The sequence below is a fragment of the Gekko japonicus genome, unplaced genomic scaffold (genome assembly GCF_001447785.1).
Source record: "Gekko japonicus isolate JY-2015 unplaced genomic scaffold, Gekko_japonicus_V1.1 scaffold206, whole genome shotgun sequence".
Taxonomy (NCBI): Eukaryota; Metazoa; Chordata; class Lepidosauria; order Squamata; family Gekkonidae; genus Gekko; species Gekko japonicus.
The window spans coordinates 1,071,141-1,087,763 of NW_015160842.1; the positions used below are offsets into that span (position 1 = coordinate 1,071,141).

At 43.1% G+C, this 16,623-nt stretch overlaps 1 protein-coding gene across 1 annotated transcript in view; it reads right to left on the reverse strand.

Annotated features, from left to right (window-relative positions):
• Nucleotides 1–16,623, reverse strand: part of AP3B1 (adaptor related protein complex 3 beta 1 subunit) — a 340,812-nt gene that overhangs the window by 300,546 nt on the left and 23,643 nt on the right. The window contains exon 2 of the mRNA XM_015419569.1: nt 2,609–2,684. Within this exon, the coding sequence (XP_015275055.1) occupies nt 2,609–2,684 (76 nt within the window). The remainder of the gene's footprint in view (nt 1–2,608; nt 2,685–16,623) is intronic.

Genomic DNA, 16,623 nt, shown 5'->3' on the forward strand with positions numbered 1-16,623 from the left:
TTATTCCATGTAGAAGCTTTCCTGTGCATGCACACGTCTTTACAGGGAGGGAGGGAGATTTTTCTGGCAAGCCCTGCTCTGCTGTTTACTTTGAGACCTGATCACACACACAAACACTCACATTAAAAAAGGAAGGAAAGAAAAAAGGCCAGGAAAGAAATACATCTGGAACGCTACAGAGACAGAAGATAGGCGGACTTTCCAGGCGCGATCACAGCGCCACATCTGGGAAGCGTAGAGCTCTCGTGGCGAACCCGAGGCTTCCCGCCGAAGATGCGGGGTAAAAAACTAGTACCTCTGAGGTACTAGTTTCCGGAAATCGCGGGGCAAGGGCGGGCGCCTGATCACGTTTCCGGTGGCAGGTCGTGGCATCCAGCGCCCGCCCATGTCCCATCGCTAAAAGGTTTTTTTCCCAAGTCTCCACGGGATGCGCACAAGCACCCAACGGCGCATGCGCACACTTAGTTTAAAAACAAACACAGCTCCCTCCTCTTTTCCGTACCTCCCCACTCCTGGCTCGGCCTGCTCAAGAGGAACTCTCTGCACCGGGTGGCAGAGGGGGAGGTGCAGGGGGGGCGTGGTGGAAGGGCGGCCCGGCTGAAGCTCCTCCTGGAGGGGACCGGACGGAGGACACAGTTTGCATTCCTCTGCAGCCCTGGAAGGGGTTAAACCCGCGGAGCCTTTTGCTATAGAGGCCGCTTCTTTGCCGCACCGCAGGATTGTCCTGTGATCGGCACCTCCCCCTTAACCACGGGACCTGGACGGGACCTCTACGGGACGTCTGATCGCGCAACCGCACATTATTTTCCTCCGGGGCAAACGCATTTTTCTGCCCCTGTGACCAGGGCCGAAGATTTTCTTTCAAAAAGACCCTAATTAGGAATTACACCACTTGGATTGGATTCCACAGTTTAATGACTGGACATAGATGGCTAAGTATTTAAAAACACATTTATAGTTCCATATATTCCAGTTCAACATGTGGTCTCCCTCTCTCTCCTCCCACCTCACTGGCTACCTTTCTTCACATTAACCCCCCCTCCGATTTTTAAACTTTTTATTATCATCACTAGCAGTGAGTGGATTTTGTCCAGTCTGAAAGCAACACATTATTTCACTTGAAGAGCCCCCTTTCCAGTTCTAACAGATGAAGAAAAGAAACTTGCAATCTTTATTAATGGAAGGGAGGAGGAGGCCACTAGCACCTTAATGACTAACAAAATTTGTGGCAGGGCATGAGGTTTCATGAGTCACTGGCTCACTTTTTCAGATACAGCTAGAATATCAGTCCATCTATCCATATATCTTGGAGAGGTAAGTGATTTCAGATACCACATAACAATAGCTTTTGTTGGAGTATAAATCAATCAATCAATAATAGCAGCCACTGAGAACGAGAGAAGAAACCTAGGTCTCAGTTCAGCTCAGGATTTACATGTGTAATCATCAGTTAGCAGTATGAAATACAGTCAAATACACTTAAGTAGGATAGCAACATACAAATTGTAAACTCAGTGCACGTACAACAGTGGGGGAATCCCCCAAATTCATCTTCTGTGAAGTGGTTGCAATACATTTCATAACAACACGTTATAAATATCAAAAGAATGTGAGTATAGAATCGTACATAGTTCTATAGTAAATGGATAGATGTCATGACATCCTCAGGTATACATTTAACCTAGTATGTTTTAATTCCAATTATGCAGTCTTTAGAGTGAGGCGGATTCATAACCATTTGTAGTATTGAGACCAAGATGTGGGTATAACTTCTTCTCTTGTAAGAAAGTCTAGTATGGGTTCCCATTTTTCCATGAATTTCCAGTAGCATCTTGAAGACTAACAAAATTTGTGGTAGAGTATTAGCTTTCGTGAGTCATGGCTCACTTCTTCAGACTTATGTCCATTTATTCTTTGCAACTCCTGGACAGAATCCTCCTGGACCAAACTGAGAACTAGGTTTCCTGTCTCATTACCAATGATGATATCTCCATGCCTACTACCCCTCTATATATCACATCCAATCCAATCAAGCCTAGTGCCATTCAGCATCTGAAATCGTCTTTATAAAGTTTATATCTTTAGTACCTCATGGTCCGGCCCGGCAAAGTGACATTTATGTCACATATCCGACCCTCGTAACAAATGAGTTAGACACCCTGGGTTTAGAATGCTATAACTGGACCAATCTTTACTTTCCCTAATAGCCAAAAGGAAACAATGATTTTGAAAAGCCACAGAAGCCCAGTCAACAGGAATAATCCAAATTCATTATGTCCAACATCAAGACACACTGCATGATCATACAATACAGACAAAATATACAAGCCACATATGTTCATTTTTCCCCAAAATGTTTTTAGATAAGGTAGAAAGGGAAGGAAGAAAGTTTATCACTTATGATACTTGTAGAGTAAGATTTTCTTCATACCGCATCAGTTACACAAACCTTACCCAATAATTAACTTTTTGAAACATAATTTTAAGACTAAACCTGGAAATATTAAATTGTGTATATATTTATGTATGTTATATTTATATTTATGTATATTATATTTATGATATTCAGAGCTATCAGTAATATACATAAAAATACTGATCAACATACCCCAACAATCCTCTTCATAGCATCTAGCTTAGAAGAATCTTTGCTGCTTTCCAACATTTGCTTCAGGTCTTCATTTCTATAAAAAGAAGAAATTGCAAAATGATGAGGAAACCAAAATAAGTGTTCACATACAGTTCATAATTTCAAATTTCATACCACTTTTATTATGAGGGTGAGGACAAAGGGGAATGCTAGAAATTAAAATGCTGTATTCTGAAACACTCAGGAAAAGCAATCAGTGTTAAAAAGTACACATATTTAGAAATTTGAGAACGTCAATCATAGAAGCATAAGGTTACTGAGATCCAGTATAGCATACATGTCTTATACATAATACACATATCAGAAGTGCTTCTTTTTAAATTCTTGATTTTTTTCTAAGTTTTTACAAAATATTACTGTATAAATTTAACACTAAGGATGCACAAAACCAGAACATATTGGGACATGGGGACCATGTTTCCAGGTTCCTGGAGAGGCAGCATTAAAATGTTTCAAATTAAAATAACCAAGAAAGGGTTGTTTACTCTAGGTGTAGAAGTACTCAAGCTTCACTAAGGTAACAAGAGAAAAATCTTCTGTTGGATTATAGCACAGTTTCACTCAGGGCAGATAAAAATCAATGATACTTTAAAAAAAATTTAATTGGATTTTTAAAATTTAAACCAGATTTTTTTGATGAAACGTTTTTGTGGAAAATGTATCTAAACACAGCTTTCTATTTATGATACATTATAGCCCAAAGGTTTTTCATCATGAAATAAGGATTAATTTTTAATGTTGCATTATGAGACTGTATATTTTTAAAACATTTTATAAATTAATTCTATTAATTAATTCATTATGCCCCCAATGTCATTTTGTCCCAGAGGTTTCTGTAAGATTATTTTGCATAACTTTCCTATTTAGAAGATACCATCGTAGATGCTTGGTTTTGCAGTTCTCAAAACTGTGAATTTGTGTCTGCAGAGACAACACATCTCTTCTTAAGAGCAAATTTTTTAAAATAAACATATAGAGTCGTGAATAGAGTTACCAGGTCCTTTGTTCTCACCGGTGGGTGTTGGTGGGAAGGAGCCTTCCGGAAGTGGGGGGCAGAGCGACATTGCCGTGCGTGATATCCCCGACATGATGACATCGCATAAAAGTGATGTCATCATGCTGGGGATGTCATGTAGCGACACACTGGTATTTTAGGGAAAACTTTATGTAACATATAGTTTCGCCCCAAATATCAGAGCATGGCCACATGATACCACTGCATGATGACACCACTTCCATGTGACGTCATCACATTGGGGATGTCACGCTGAGTCATGGCTGTTGGGGGCAGGGCTTCCCCCCGCCAGCCAGCAGCAGGCAGGAGCCTGTGAAATCAGGGGATCCCCTGCTCCCACCTGGGGGCTGGCAACCCTAGTTGAGAAAGAGACCTCAATCCTACTTTTTCTTTGAAAATCTATGTACAAAAATCAACTCTTAAGTGCTAAGTGTCAAGAAGATCAATGAATAGAAAATTATTTGGGATGGAACCGATATAGAGATATTAGAAGCTAAGTTTGAGGAGCGAGGGGCAAGCACTACAAGTGAAAGTGAAACGTTTTGAGCACAATAACTGCAGAAGTCTTGAGATCTTTGTGCGTGTATCCTTATGGATATTTAAGCAAAGAATATATATGTATAAATGTTATTGTTTTAGTTAAACATTTTAAATTGTCATTGTTAATTATTATTTTTCTCCTTCCAATAAAGTACAGCAGAAAAGTTGTCCAAATATAAGTGATTAACCTATTAAAGTGGAAATAGTTCCCCTTGCAATGATTTCATAATTATCTGTTTCAAATGGTAAATAATTAATCATTATTTTTCTAATATAATAGTAAAACTAACCTGGAAATTTATGATACTAAAAATGAAACCTTCATCTGGGTTGTAAATAATAAACCCAGAAAGAATGAGTTTTTATGTAGAAAACCCATGATTTAAATTTAGCCTACTGACTAGTAATTTAAATTGTGGTTTAAATCACAATTTAAATCAAATCCACCTTGGTTTCACTTGATGGAATCCAAACACTTCAGAAACAAAAGATTTTCATACAATGTAATCTTTTTTGTTCATTAGCTTACCACATCAACAACTGATTGTGAGAGTACCACTGTTTCCCAAATTTTAAAAGCAATTTTCCATGTGCAGCTGCTTGAGAAACATGTCCTGTTATCTCCTCAGCACTCAAAATGAGCTGCACAGTTTCTAAAACCTTGGCCAATTTGGGCACAACACATTCCAGATCAGCACACACTTCATTATTATGTTTAGATCAAATACCACCATACACAAGAGACTAGTATGCTCATGTCTATTATCTCTTAAATTTGGCTTTGAGCTGTATTTTTCCTCCATAAATGTTATAAACTAGGAAAGTAACACAAGATATCAGTCACAAAACAAAGTGGCATTTTCCTCATTTATGCTTTAAAAAATACACATTTTTTAAAAAAGTGACACATCATTTTGTATTTCTAACACAAGGAATAACTTACAAAAAAGTAAATTCATTTAGTCTGTATTAAAGAGCATTATTATACACTGTCAACATATATTTAAACGTCCTGTAGACATGTTTTGGTAAATCACGAAGAATACTTATTTCATAATGCACAATATGACACACTTTACAACACACCAGTCAATTTGGCTCCCAGTTGTATAAAAAGTGGGAAGCAAGAAATTTTACAAACTATGATACTTACAAAGTACGATTTTCTTCACATTGTTCAGCAGAAGCACTGCATATCTTGCTCTCTTCTATACTGGGCTCTGGTTTCAAGGTAACTTGAAGGGTTTCTGCTTTTTCAAGAATATGTTTAACACTGAAAGCAGCCCCACTGATTTTACCTAGCAAAGACGATTCCTTCTCCATTTTTTTCTAAACTTGGGGCGGGGGGATCAGCACTCTGCTAACCAAACCTTCTTACAGTGTCACTATTAAAGAAACCTGTAACAGGAACCCACTCCCTTCACTGGAGAAAAGTGACTGCTATATCAAAGGTCATTTCCTTAAAAAAATACATCTTATCAACCAACTAAGACAAACAATGATGCATGGCAAATCTTTTACAATCTCACTATACCGGTTGCTGAAAAGTGATTTTAGGTCAAGAACTATTATGGTATGTAAGAAGACACAGTAATACAACATCACAAATTCCTCAATATAGCTCATGCTGCATTATAACCATGCAGTCCTAAGCAAGTTACACCCTTCTAAATCCATTGAAATCAACAGGCTTAGAAAAGTGTACCTCTGCTAAGGATTCCGTTGTAATAACCAAAAATACCTTGAAGCAGAGTATCCAAGGGATCACCCATATGAACCTTCTCGCAATTTAATATCATCTATTACTTCCTCACGTCATGTGTAAAGATGAAGAGAGATTACATTGCTGACTGTGCAGAACAAGGGCTCTAGGGAACAACCCAAGGATTAGGAATTTCCTGCTCAAGTGGTCCACCTAAGCCTAGTTCTTAGGGTTTTATGGAAGTAATACTACTTTCATTTACATGCACCAACCTAAAATAAACATATTTTGTTGCTAAGATCACTGCCCCAAATTCACATAACATTTTGAATACAAGCAAGATTCTAAGTAGAACCCTCCCTCCCTTTTTAAACCAGTGATAGTTCTGAGTTTTGTACATCATGTGATGGAACTAGAATGTTATTGTCTATATTTGTGTTACATCTATGCAGAACTGAACATCAGTTGCAGAATTCTCAAAATCCGAGAAAGCTGAATGAAATTATTTTTGAATGGCAGAAAATGTAGAGACTGATTTACCTAATCACAGATTAATGTGTTACCAGAAATGAAAGAAAACGGCCCATTGGATACTTACCGTGAAGGGCCCTTCTCCTCTGAGATGAAGGAGGACATCTTACTGGGTGTTTCCCACCCCATCCTCAGGGAGGCAGGAACAAAACTTCACTTCCTGTCCTCTTGGTGAGACACGCCCCCTAACTCAGTTAGGAACTCCGAAAAGCAGTAACTTGTTAGATAACTGTAAAACAATTAACATCATAACTTCTGTAACGAGAGAGAGAACAGGAAGAACTGAATGCAGCACAGTATAAAGGTAAAAGACAGGGAAAAAGGAGCAGATATGGAGGACGATGAAACGGGAGGGCCCAAGATGTCCTCCTTCATCTCAGAGGAGAAGGGCCCTTCACGGTAAGTATCCAATGGCCCGTTCTCCCCTGAGAGGAGGACATCTTGCTGGGACCTCCTAGAGCAGTGTCCAATTTCGGGTGGGTGATCATCTAATCTGCTAGGATCTGTTGGAGAACTCTCCGGCCGAAGGATGTGTCAGTGGAGTCGAAGATGTTGATTCTGTAATGCTTAACGAAGGTTGATACTGAAGACCACGTAGCAGCTTTACATATCTCCTCTACTGAGGCTCTATTGGAGAAGGCCATGCTGGTGGCCGCACTACGGATGGAGTGAGCTGTGATACCTGTCGGGGGAACCAGCTTCTATAAGCTTCAGCAATGCATTATTTGAGAGTAGAGCTAATAGTGGAGCTGGACATCTTACACCCCTTGTTGGGTGGAGAGACTGCAATAAACAGAGATTCTGACTTCCGAAAATCGCTAGTATGAAAAAGAAATGCCTTTAGGGGTCTAAGGACATCTAAGGAATGCCAAAGACGTTCCTGAGGACGAGAAGGGTTCGGACAGAAGGACGGGAGACAGATTTCCTGTGACCAATGGAACCTGGAATTGACCTTAGGTCTAAAGGTAGGATCAGGTGTTAATACCACTTTGTCCTTGTGGAACACACAGAGGCGTGGGTTTGCGGATAGAGCTCCCAGCTCCAAGACTCGACAAGCGGAAGTCACGGCTACCAGGAATAGGGTCTTCATCCAAAGCCACTTGAGGGAAATCTCCTTAATTGGTTCGAAAGGAGGCTTGGTCAAGGCCTCCAAGACCACATTCAGTCTCCAGGGAGGAAATCTGTGGGCGACGAGAGGGTTCTTAGATGAAGCTCCCTTCAAGAAACGTTTGATGTGAGGATGCCTAGAAAGAGCCCAACCTCCTAGAGGTGGTAATACTGTAGTTAAGGCTGCAACCTGTCTTCTCAGAGTGGATGCCTGAAGTCCAGATTCATGGCCCTCTTGGAGGAAGGCGAAAATATTTTTGAGGCGAGGCTTCATTGGGTCAACTGATTTCCTTCTAGCCCATCTAATGAATGCCTTCCAGGTGGTGTTATAAGGTTCGACATGTGGATTGTCTTCGGGACAGTAGGATAGTGGTGATTACCTTATCAGAGTAACCGAGCTTGACTAAACTTTCCCGCTCAACCACCAAGCAGTCAAGTGTAGCCAACCTGGGTCTGGGTGCCACACGGGGCCCTGTATCAGCATGTCAGATGACATTGGAAGACTGAGATGTGGAAGGACGGATAGACACTGAATCTCCGAGAACCACGGTCTTTGTGGCCAATAGGGAGCCACCAGGATGACCTCCGCCCTCTGTTCTTTCAGCTTCCGGAGGAACCTCGGGATAATCTGAATGGGCGGAAAGGCAAACATCCAGCCCTGTGGCCAAGGAGATATCAGGGCGTCCGTGGCCTCCGCGTTGTGGTGATGGAACCTGGTGAAGTACCTTGTCACCTGAAAATTGCTTGGTGATGCAAACAGGTCTACATCTGGTGGGCTGAAGGTCTGTGTTATTAACAGGAACAGGTCCCACTTCAGGGACCACTCCGCTTCCTATATCTGCCACCTGCTGAGCCAGTCAGCCTGAGCGTTCATGGTACCCTTGATGTGTTCTGCCTTGATGGAGGCGAGGTGGGATTCCACCCACCGAAACAGCCTGGATGCCTCCTGTCACAAACGAGTCCACCTGGAGCCCCCTTGGTGGTTGATATAGGACTTGGTCGCAATGTTGTTCGTCCGGACTAGCACATGGCTGCCTGAGATCTGAGGAAGGAACTGAAGCAAGGCCAGTCTGACAGCTCACAGTTCTAAGATGATTATCGGCAACATAGTTTCCTGGTGGGACCATGTACCCTGAGTTGGAATGTTGAGATGAACTGCACCCCAGCCCAGAAGGCTGGCATCCGTGATCACCTGTTTCCAGTCCATCACGTAGTACGTTAGACCCTTGGAAAGGTTCGATGATTTGGTCCACCATAACAGGCTGGTCCTGATGGTTGCTAAGAGAACAGGGCATACATGTCCATCCGTACCTGGATCAACCACCAAGGGGGCTTCCACTGGAACATCGTCCCGGTGCATGATCCTGTGTTGAAAGGGTTGTAGGAGATGCTGTCGCGGTCTTGAGTGGAGGGACCGTGTCTATGCAGGACACGAAGAAACCCATCAACCGGGCAAGAGTCATGAGCGAAGACCGTCTTCTTTTGACAACTTGCCGACAAAGTCCCCGGATCGTTTCTGCTTTGGGTCTGGGGAGGAACATTTTGTTCTGAGTCGTATCCAGGAGGACTTCAAGATGTTCTATGTTCTGCGCTGAAGTCAGGCAACTCTTCTGGAGATTCAAAAAAGCAGGAAGCCGTGTACCCAAAGACATAGAAGAGTAGCCTCTGTGTCCCGAATGGATTTGGTGCGAGAGGCTGAACAGATCAGGAGGTCGTCCAGGTACGGATGGACATGTACGCCTCTTAGCAAAACAATCGTGTGAATGAGAATTTTGGAGAAGACTCTGGGAGCCGTGGACAGGCCGAAGGGCAGGGCCCGGAATTGCCAATGTTGGCCTTGGATGCAGAATCTTAGAAAGCGTCTGTGGCCTTCTACAGAAGGCACATGAAGGTACGCCTCCTGGAGATCTACTGATGTTAGATAATCTCCCGGTTGGAGGGCCTCTGTGATTGAGCGGAGAGTCTCCATGCAGAAGCGTCTCAAACGAACAAATCTGTTTAGGAACTTTAAATCCAGAATGGCCCTCCAACTGCCATTCCGCTTGGGCACCATGAAAAAGATAGAATAGACCCCCTGCCCTTGTTGGTTGGGTGGAACAGGTTCTATGGCTAGGATGCTGGAAAAATGATGCACGGCATCCAGGGTCCTTTGAAGTTTGATGCGATCTTTTATCAGAGGTGAGAGGACCAAACGATCTGGAGGCATGTGTAGGAATTCGATGGAGTATCCCTTCTTCATGACCTCCTGAGACCAGGCGTCTGCATTGGACTTGACCCAAGTCCGGTGGAACAAGAGCAGATGGCCTCCCACCGGTGCAGAGGCGTAGTCATGTGTTGGGAGTCTTGGCGCCTCTCCCCGACTTTTCATCCCGGGGAAGAAAGGACCGCTTGACCGGTTATGGAAGGGGTTCTGTCTGAATGCTTGTTGGGATGTACCCCAGGAATGACGTCTGCCATCTCTTTGGAGTCTGTATGACGGACGTGAGCCACGAAAGGAGAAGTTGCCGAAGCTCCTCCTGTCGCTTCTGCTAAGCGAGCGCGGCATGGTCTTCTTCTTGTCTCTTGTTTCTATGAGGATTTTATCTAAAGAGTCACCAAAGAGACGATCTCCCTGGGAAGGGGTATGCCACCACGATGTTCTTTGCATGCAGGTCTGCCTGCCATGCTCTAAGCCATAAGGTTCTTCTAGCCACCACTGTAGAGGTGAGAGCCTGGGGGGAAAAGACCATGGGGCATCGAGCGTGGCATCTGCAGAAAAAGAAGCGGCCTGAAGGAGCCTATTAGCCCCCTCAGCCAAACGTTTGTCAGAGTCAGAGATTAGTTGGGACATCTTTTTGGACAAGGCAATGGATGCCCTAGCCACCACGGTTGCTGTGGCAGTCGCCTTGATGGCCATAACTGTAGCCTCATGGGCTTTGCGTAGAGCAAATTCAGCCTTTCTATCCAGGATGACTCTTACCAGGCCTTCCACCATCTTCCGATAACAGTCCCGAAGTCTGGAGTGCAGTGATCGGAGCATCCACTAGGGGTACCTGTAAGAGCTTATCGGTGAAATTAGGTAGGGCATACAATTTCTTAACATTAGCTGGGCAACTTTTATAAGCCATGGGTTTAGCCCATTCTTTAACTAATTGTTTTTCCAGAAACTCAGGAAAAGGAAAAACCTTCTCAAAGCCAGGAGCCCTAGGGAAATAGTCCTTACTTCCCCTGGGTCTAGAACCATCTGCGGATTCAGCTTCGATGGAACCATCAAGTTTTGATTTAGAATGTGAAACAAAACTTAATATGTTTAGATCAATATTAAGTCAAATGATGTTATCTTTAGATTGTAATGATAAGAAATTGATATAGTTGATGATACGAAGTAATTTGGAGCAGGGGTGGAAGCATTGCGGGAAGCCACTGGAGGGAGGGGAGGAACTGGGAATGGGGTAGACAATTGATAGAACGAAATGATTTAATTTTATATGTGGTATTCCTGAGAAAATAAAAAAAATTGTTTACCAGAAGTTTTGACTTAGAATGAGGACTAAGGCAGACATGGTCTTTTTTAGTAAGTACATATAGTCCTCAGGCTTAAAAATCTCATGGAGTGTTCAGTAACTTCCATCTCCTCCTCCTCCTCTTCGTCGGAAAGGAACTCTCCCTCCTCCCTTTCTATAGATTCACTATCCTCTGCTTGGGAGGATTCCCACTGAGGGTCAGTCCCATGGGAGCAGTAGTGATCCTTTCTGGCTGCCTTTGTAGGCCATCTGGGCCTCTATCATCCTCTGGGCCCTCAAGCCCTCAAGCCATTCACCTCTATGAGCCCCATGACTGAAGTGGGTATGAGGGGCAGTTGGGCACCTAATCTCCAAGTGGGGACCCCTATTCAGGCTGGCAAGCTCCCTTCTTACAGTCTCTTGAAAAAATGTAATTACCTCAGGCGTTAAAAGCGCGCCACAGCCATCGGGGCTACTCTCGAGTATACCTTGTGAAGGTGTCTCGTCCCCACGGTCTGGCAATCCCTGGGCATTTGGGATCTGCAGGGCCTCCTCTGTGTCAGATTAATGACTTATGGAAGCAGCGACAGCCGCCCCACAGCCTCCAACTCCTTGTTCTAGAGTTTTGCGCTTTGCCGATTTGGCCAGGATGGCACCCACCACGTGCTCCGAGTCGAGAGAGCGGGGCCGTTTTTGTGCGCCAGATTTCTTCTATGTCGATGCGCTCGCCGCAGCCGTGGGAGCTGAGGACATGCCGCTAAATCGAATTGGAGCTCTCTGAGCCCGCAAAAGCATTTCACCAGACTCGTCTTCACTGAAGAAGCCGTCCAATTCTTCCATCTCCGACATACCCCAGTCGGGGTGTCGGGTGGAGTCTGAAGAAGGTAGAGGAGGGGGGAAGAGGGAGAGAGAGGCAGTTTGAAGAAGAGTGCAGATAAAGAATGAAAGGTGCAAGAGCCAGAGAGTTGAAACAGGAAAAAAATTTTAAGTAGAAGTACGAGTGCCAATAAAGCGCTGCTCTCCCTATAGAGGCAGGAACTAAACTGAGTTAGGGGGCGTGTCCCACCAAGAGGACAGGAAATGAAGTATTGTTCCTGCCTCCCTTAGGATGGGGTGGGAAACACCCAGCAAGATGTCCTCCTCTCAGGGGAGAACCAATGGGATAAAATTGAATATAACAATTTCCATCACAATAGAACTTGATTCTTTCCTCACTTTTTTCATAATAGTCAGCAAGACTGGTCCAGTACAGGTGCAATATTGTCCATATCTTTCCCATATTTAACAGATCAGAAGCAGACTGTGGGATCCCTCCTGATTACCTTAATCTTACCTTAACTTAAGTTATAGTTATGTGTCCACTGGTGTTAACACGATTAATTCTAACCATGATTTCATTGTAGCTAAGTTATGCAACCCCTTTTAAAGATGAAATTCTGCTTTGCATTGCATATATAAAACTAAACTACAGTTAAGAGAGCAGCAATGTTATTTCTGTACTGGGCCTATATGTAATCAGCCTCCTGGGCCCTGAACCCGGGGTGGTCTTTCTTGAGAGAGAGAGACCTCCAGAGAGACTCCCCAAAACAACCTCTGAACCTCCACAAGCAGTGCCCTCATAAAAACAGTGGCTTTTGCTGGGAGGCTACGAGAACTGCATCTTGGCTGGGAAAACTCAGGCCAAGTGAATATTCTCGAGGCTGGCTGCACTGCCAAACATCCTCCATGCAAGCAATCACACACACACACTCTCCTGTCAGATCAATCCAAAAGGATTAGAATGGGCAAATCTCTGCTCTTACTAAGGCATCTTCTACTGACCAAATAGCTACCACCATGAAAGCCAACTGACATTGCATGGCGAAGAGTCATGATATTCTTTTGTTTGTCAAATGTACAGGCAAACAGGGACAAAGATCCTCTGGTCTGTGCTATTCTCATGAGTGAATTATGTTGCATGTTTTCCAGCCCCAACTTCTATTTCACTTGTATGTCAGGAAATACCTTTAGAATAATCCTGTCATTCCTGTTGCCATATATTTGTGCAAAGTATCTGCATTCTTACACCTATGCCAGACCTATCAAGGTAAACATTAACTTTCCATGTCTAGTGAACTCATTCAGGTTCACCCTGCCACACATTAAGAAACATCATGTCTTTTGTCTCGCGCCAGGGAAATGCCAGACCACTCTATTGTTCCACAATGGACATTCCCAGCCTAACCATCCAACACCTGGCTAATCCCATCACAGCTATTACTAATCTAGACTCTGCCCCTCTGAGACCTCATTGGTCACACCTAGGTCTTGCCCATCCTGACACCACACACCCCTGGGACCCCTGATTGGTCCAGGTAATCTTTTATCTTAACCTGGGGCAAGCCCCTCAAGACTTCCCATTGGTCAGCATTGTTCTGTAATGTCTATATCCATCTACACACATGGCCTCAGATTGTGCCTCTGCCCTGATGCCAAATGACAGTCCACTCCAAACTTATGTTTGGGTCACAATCCCATCTCCATGTTTGGTATGTTAAAGGACTGCCGCACCAGCAGAGAGACTTTTCACAGTAATAAAACACTGGACAACATACATTAGTTAAAAGCATTACATATAATGCATATAAAACCATTACATACCGTATAATGCACATTTCATATAAACATCATTTAGTTACAGCAATGTTGCCTACATTAAATAAAAACAGAATCTCATAATTCTAAAATACAATTAAATGCTTTTTAGTCTCATAATATGCTGCAGTGTACATGTTCAAAACCTACTCAGAGTGTATAAAACATTTCAAGCCTGAGCCATCATTCTGTGCAACTATATTATACCACAGCTATTTGAGTGACATCTTGTGGTACTGTTCTGCATTACTGTAATATATATGAAGTATGCTATCAAACAGAAAACAAGGAAAAGCAAACTGGGACAAATATCACTAACTGAACATACATAACTTTTTTAAAAAAGACATAGTATTTCAAGAAGACTGACAAAAGAGATAATATTGACTAAATACAAGGTTACAAAATTATCAAAATGTCATCACATTTATGTGATAGATATTGATCAAACTTGAAATATTTGCTTGGAATGTACTGAACAGCAGAGCAGGAGATATGCTGAAAATGAAAGTCATAAAGCTGTGCTGTGTAACAGTATCCAATGTCCATACTTTAAAAGCACTGAGTATTTATTTTGAAGACTTATATGATGCCCCTCCAGATACCTGCTCAAGGTGGCTCACAAGGTAAAACACCTGCACACACACAATAAAACCATAAAGATAACATTTAATATTATCTATTTTAAAACAAGCTGCAAAAACACATTTACTACTTAAGCAAAGAAAACTGGTTCCCCAACCTGAACAAGATATCCATTAGAATGTCAAGATCACATGGAAAAAAGGCTGTGCACAGAGTACAAGTTAACAGCAAAATAGTCATCAAGGTAACAGAGAAGTCAAAAATCTGCATAATGGAAGCCAATTAACAACTCTCATGTATAATTTAAATAATAATCCACATGAGTATGTCAACAGAAGTTCCCTCAGCAAATAGCAGGATGAATGTTACAAACTGATCCCTAGGAATGATGCATTTCTATTCCCTTACAGATGAACAAATTGGGTACTACTATTAGATCACAAAGTAGGTGTTTTTTTGGGGGGGGGTTGTTTTTAATAGAGTCTTAACAGCTGCTTCACAGCAGAAGTTCAGAAAGGGTACTTTCCCAGATTCAAGACACAGAGAAGATTCAGAGACAGAGAACCACTGAAGTTAATGCAGAGCCTCTTTCTAAGATTGGACAGAGGGAGACCATAGCGCCCCCCCCCCCAAGAAAACACAAAGGAAGAAATCAATTATTATAACTTTCCACACAGCAGAAGTTTTTCATGTATCAGCTTGTTGTATTGTGGTAGGTGGGAAGAATGATAATAAAATTCCTTACTGCTAAAATGGGATATTGTGTGAGAGACAGATTACTATCCCAGATAGTCTTTATTTCTACAAGTTATTATACTTCATTATCGGCAATCCATCAGCTAATTAACATGTTGACAGCCAAAAAACAGGTAAATAACAAAACTAGCATGTAACAGCAGCACATTTAGTTTTAGGTAATGTTTGTCCTGAACATCTGTGCCCCCTAAATAATAAACAGTTCTAAAGTTTGTTTTAAAAAACACAAGACATTTATATATTTTATTTGTGACACCAGCAAAAAAAAAATCAAACTTAAACTTAATTTCAGTTTAGTTGACATAAGGTAAGGGGAGTGGTGGCACAGTGGGTATATCCCACTGTCTTAACATCCGAACCGTGTAAGTTCGAGCCCCGCGCTGGTGTGAGCAGCCAGCCTGTTGTCCCCAGCTCATCATCCACCCAGCGATTTGAAAGTTTCGGCGAGTAGATAAAATAGGAACCACTCCTTAGAGAGGGTGCGCACACCAATCTCCCTTGTGGGAGGGTGTTAGCTGACGGTTGGGATGTCCTGGCCGAGGTTCGGAAAAGGCAGAAGAACTTCTCGGCTACAAAAATCCCTGCAGTGGATGTTTCCGGCCAGGCGGTGGCAGTGTGGCGATTGACATATGGGTCCTGAAGCCTGGTCGACAAGCAGCCATTCAGAAAATGACTGAGCCAAGCCAGAAGACGTTTACACCGTGCAGTGATGGCGTGTGCAATTAAATGAATATATGTTGTCTTCCCTATTATCATCATCATCATCATCATCAAAGAAACAAATCAGTGAATGGGATGACTTTGTCTAGTCCAGGGGCCTTCATCAAGCTTGTTAGCGTTTGGAGGGGGCTTCCGGTCGTGCCAAGATGGCGAATTAGAGCACTCCCGCGATTCTCCGGGGGTGGTCGGCGGCTCCTTAGACAGTTTGGGCAGTTTATAGCCCAAAGCAACGCTCCCCAGAGAGGGGGGGTGTCCAGCAGGCAGCTGTGCCCAAGTGGGAGTAAGAGATCGGCCTGATCAAGTTTCTGAAGAAGCTTGTTTTAGGCTTTGATCTCCTCCCACGAAGAGGGCGAATGCCAAGCATCACTAAAGGAGCCGTTCCGAGTTTCCAAGTTGGTTTACCAGCATAAATCTGTCATCGGTCGATTTCTTCAGCAAGGGGAAAAGTGAGTGAACTAAAAGAAGCAATGCAATCCCGGTATAGACGCGCGAGATAACAAATAAACGCTCCGCTTACCTGTTTTTGACTTTAACACGATTAGAACTGAGCGGTTGAGCGGATAACGAATAGATGATCCCAGAGACTAATTCCGGGGGGAAAAAACGATTTGATTTAAGGCTTTAAAAACGGGAAAAGCGCTATTGTTGAACATTCTTGCGGCTAGCTAGAGATAAGCGCGCAACTGAAAAACGAAACTGACGAGAACTATCGCGGGAAGAAAAGGGACGGAGTACCAGTAAATCTCTTCCGACGACTGACAACCAGTGAATACCGTTCCTAGAGAGGACTGGAACAACCGGAAGGAGTTGGAAGAGGACAAGCGGGGAACCGGATGTAAGCACAAGCGCACAGACGGGACCCGGAACAGTAAAACCGACCTACTCTTCCCAGAAACACCAT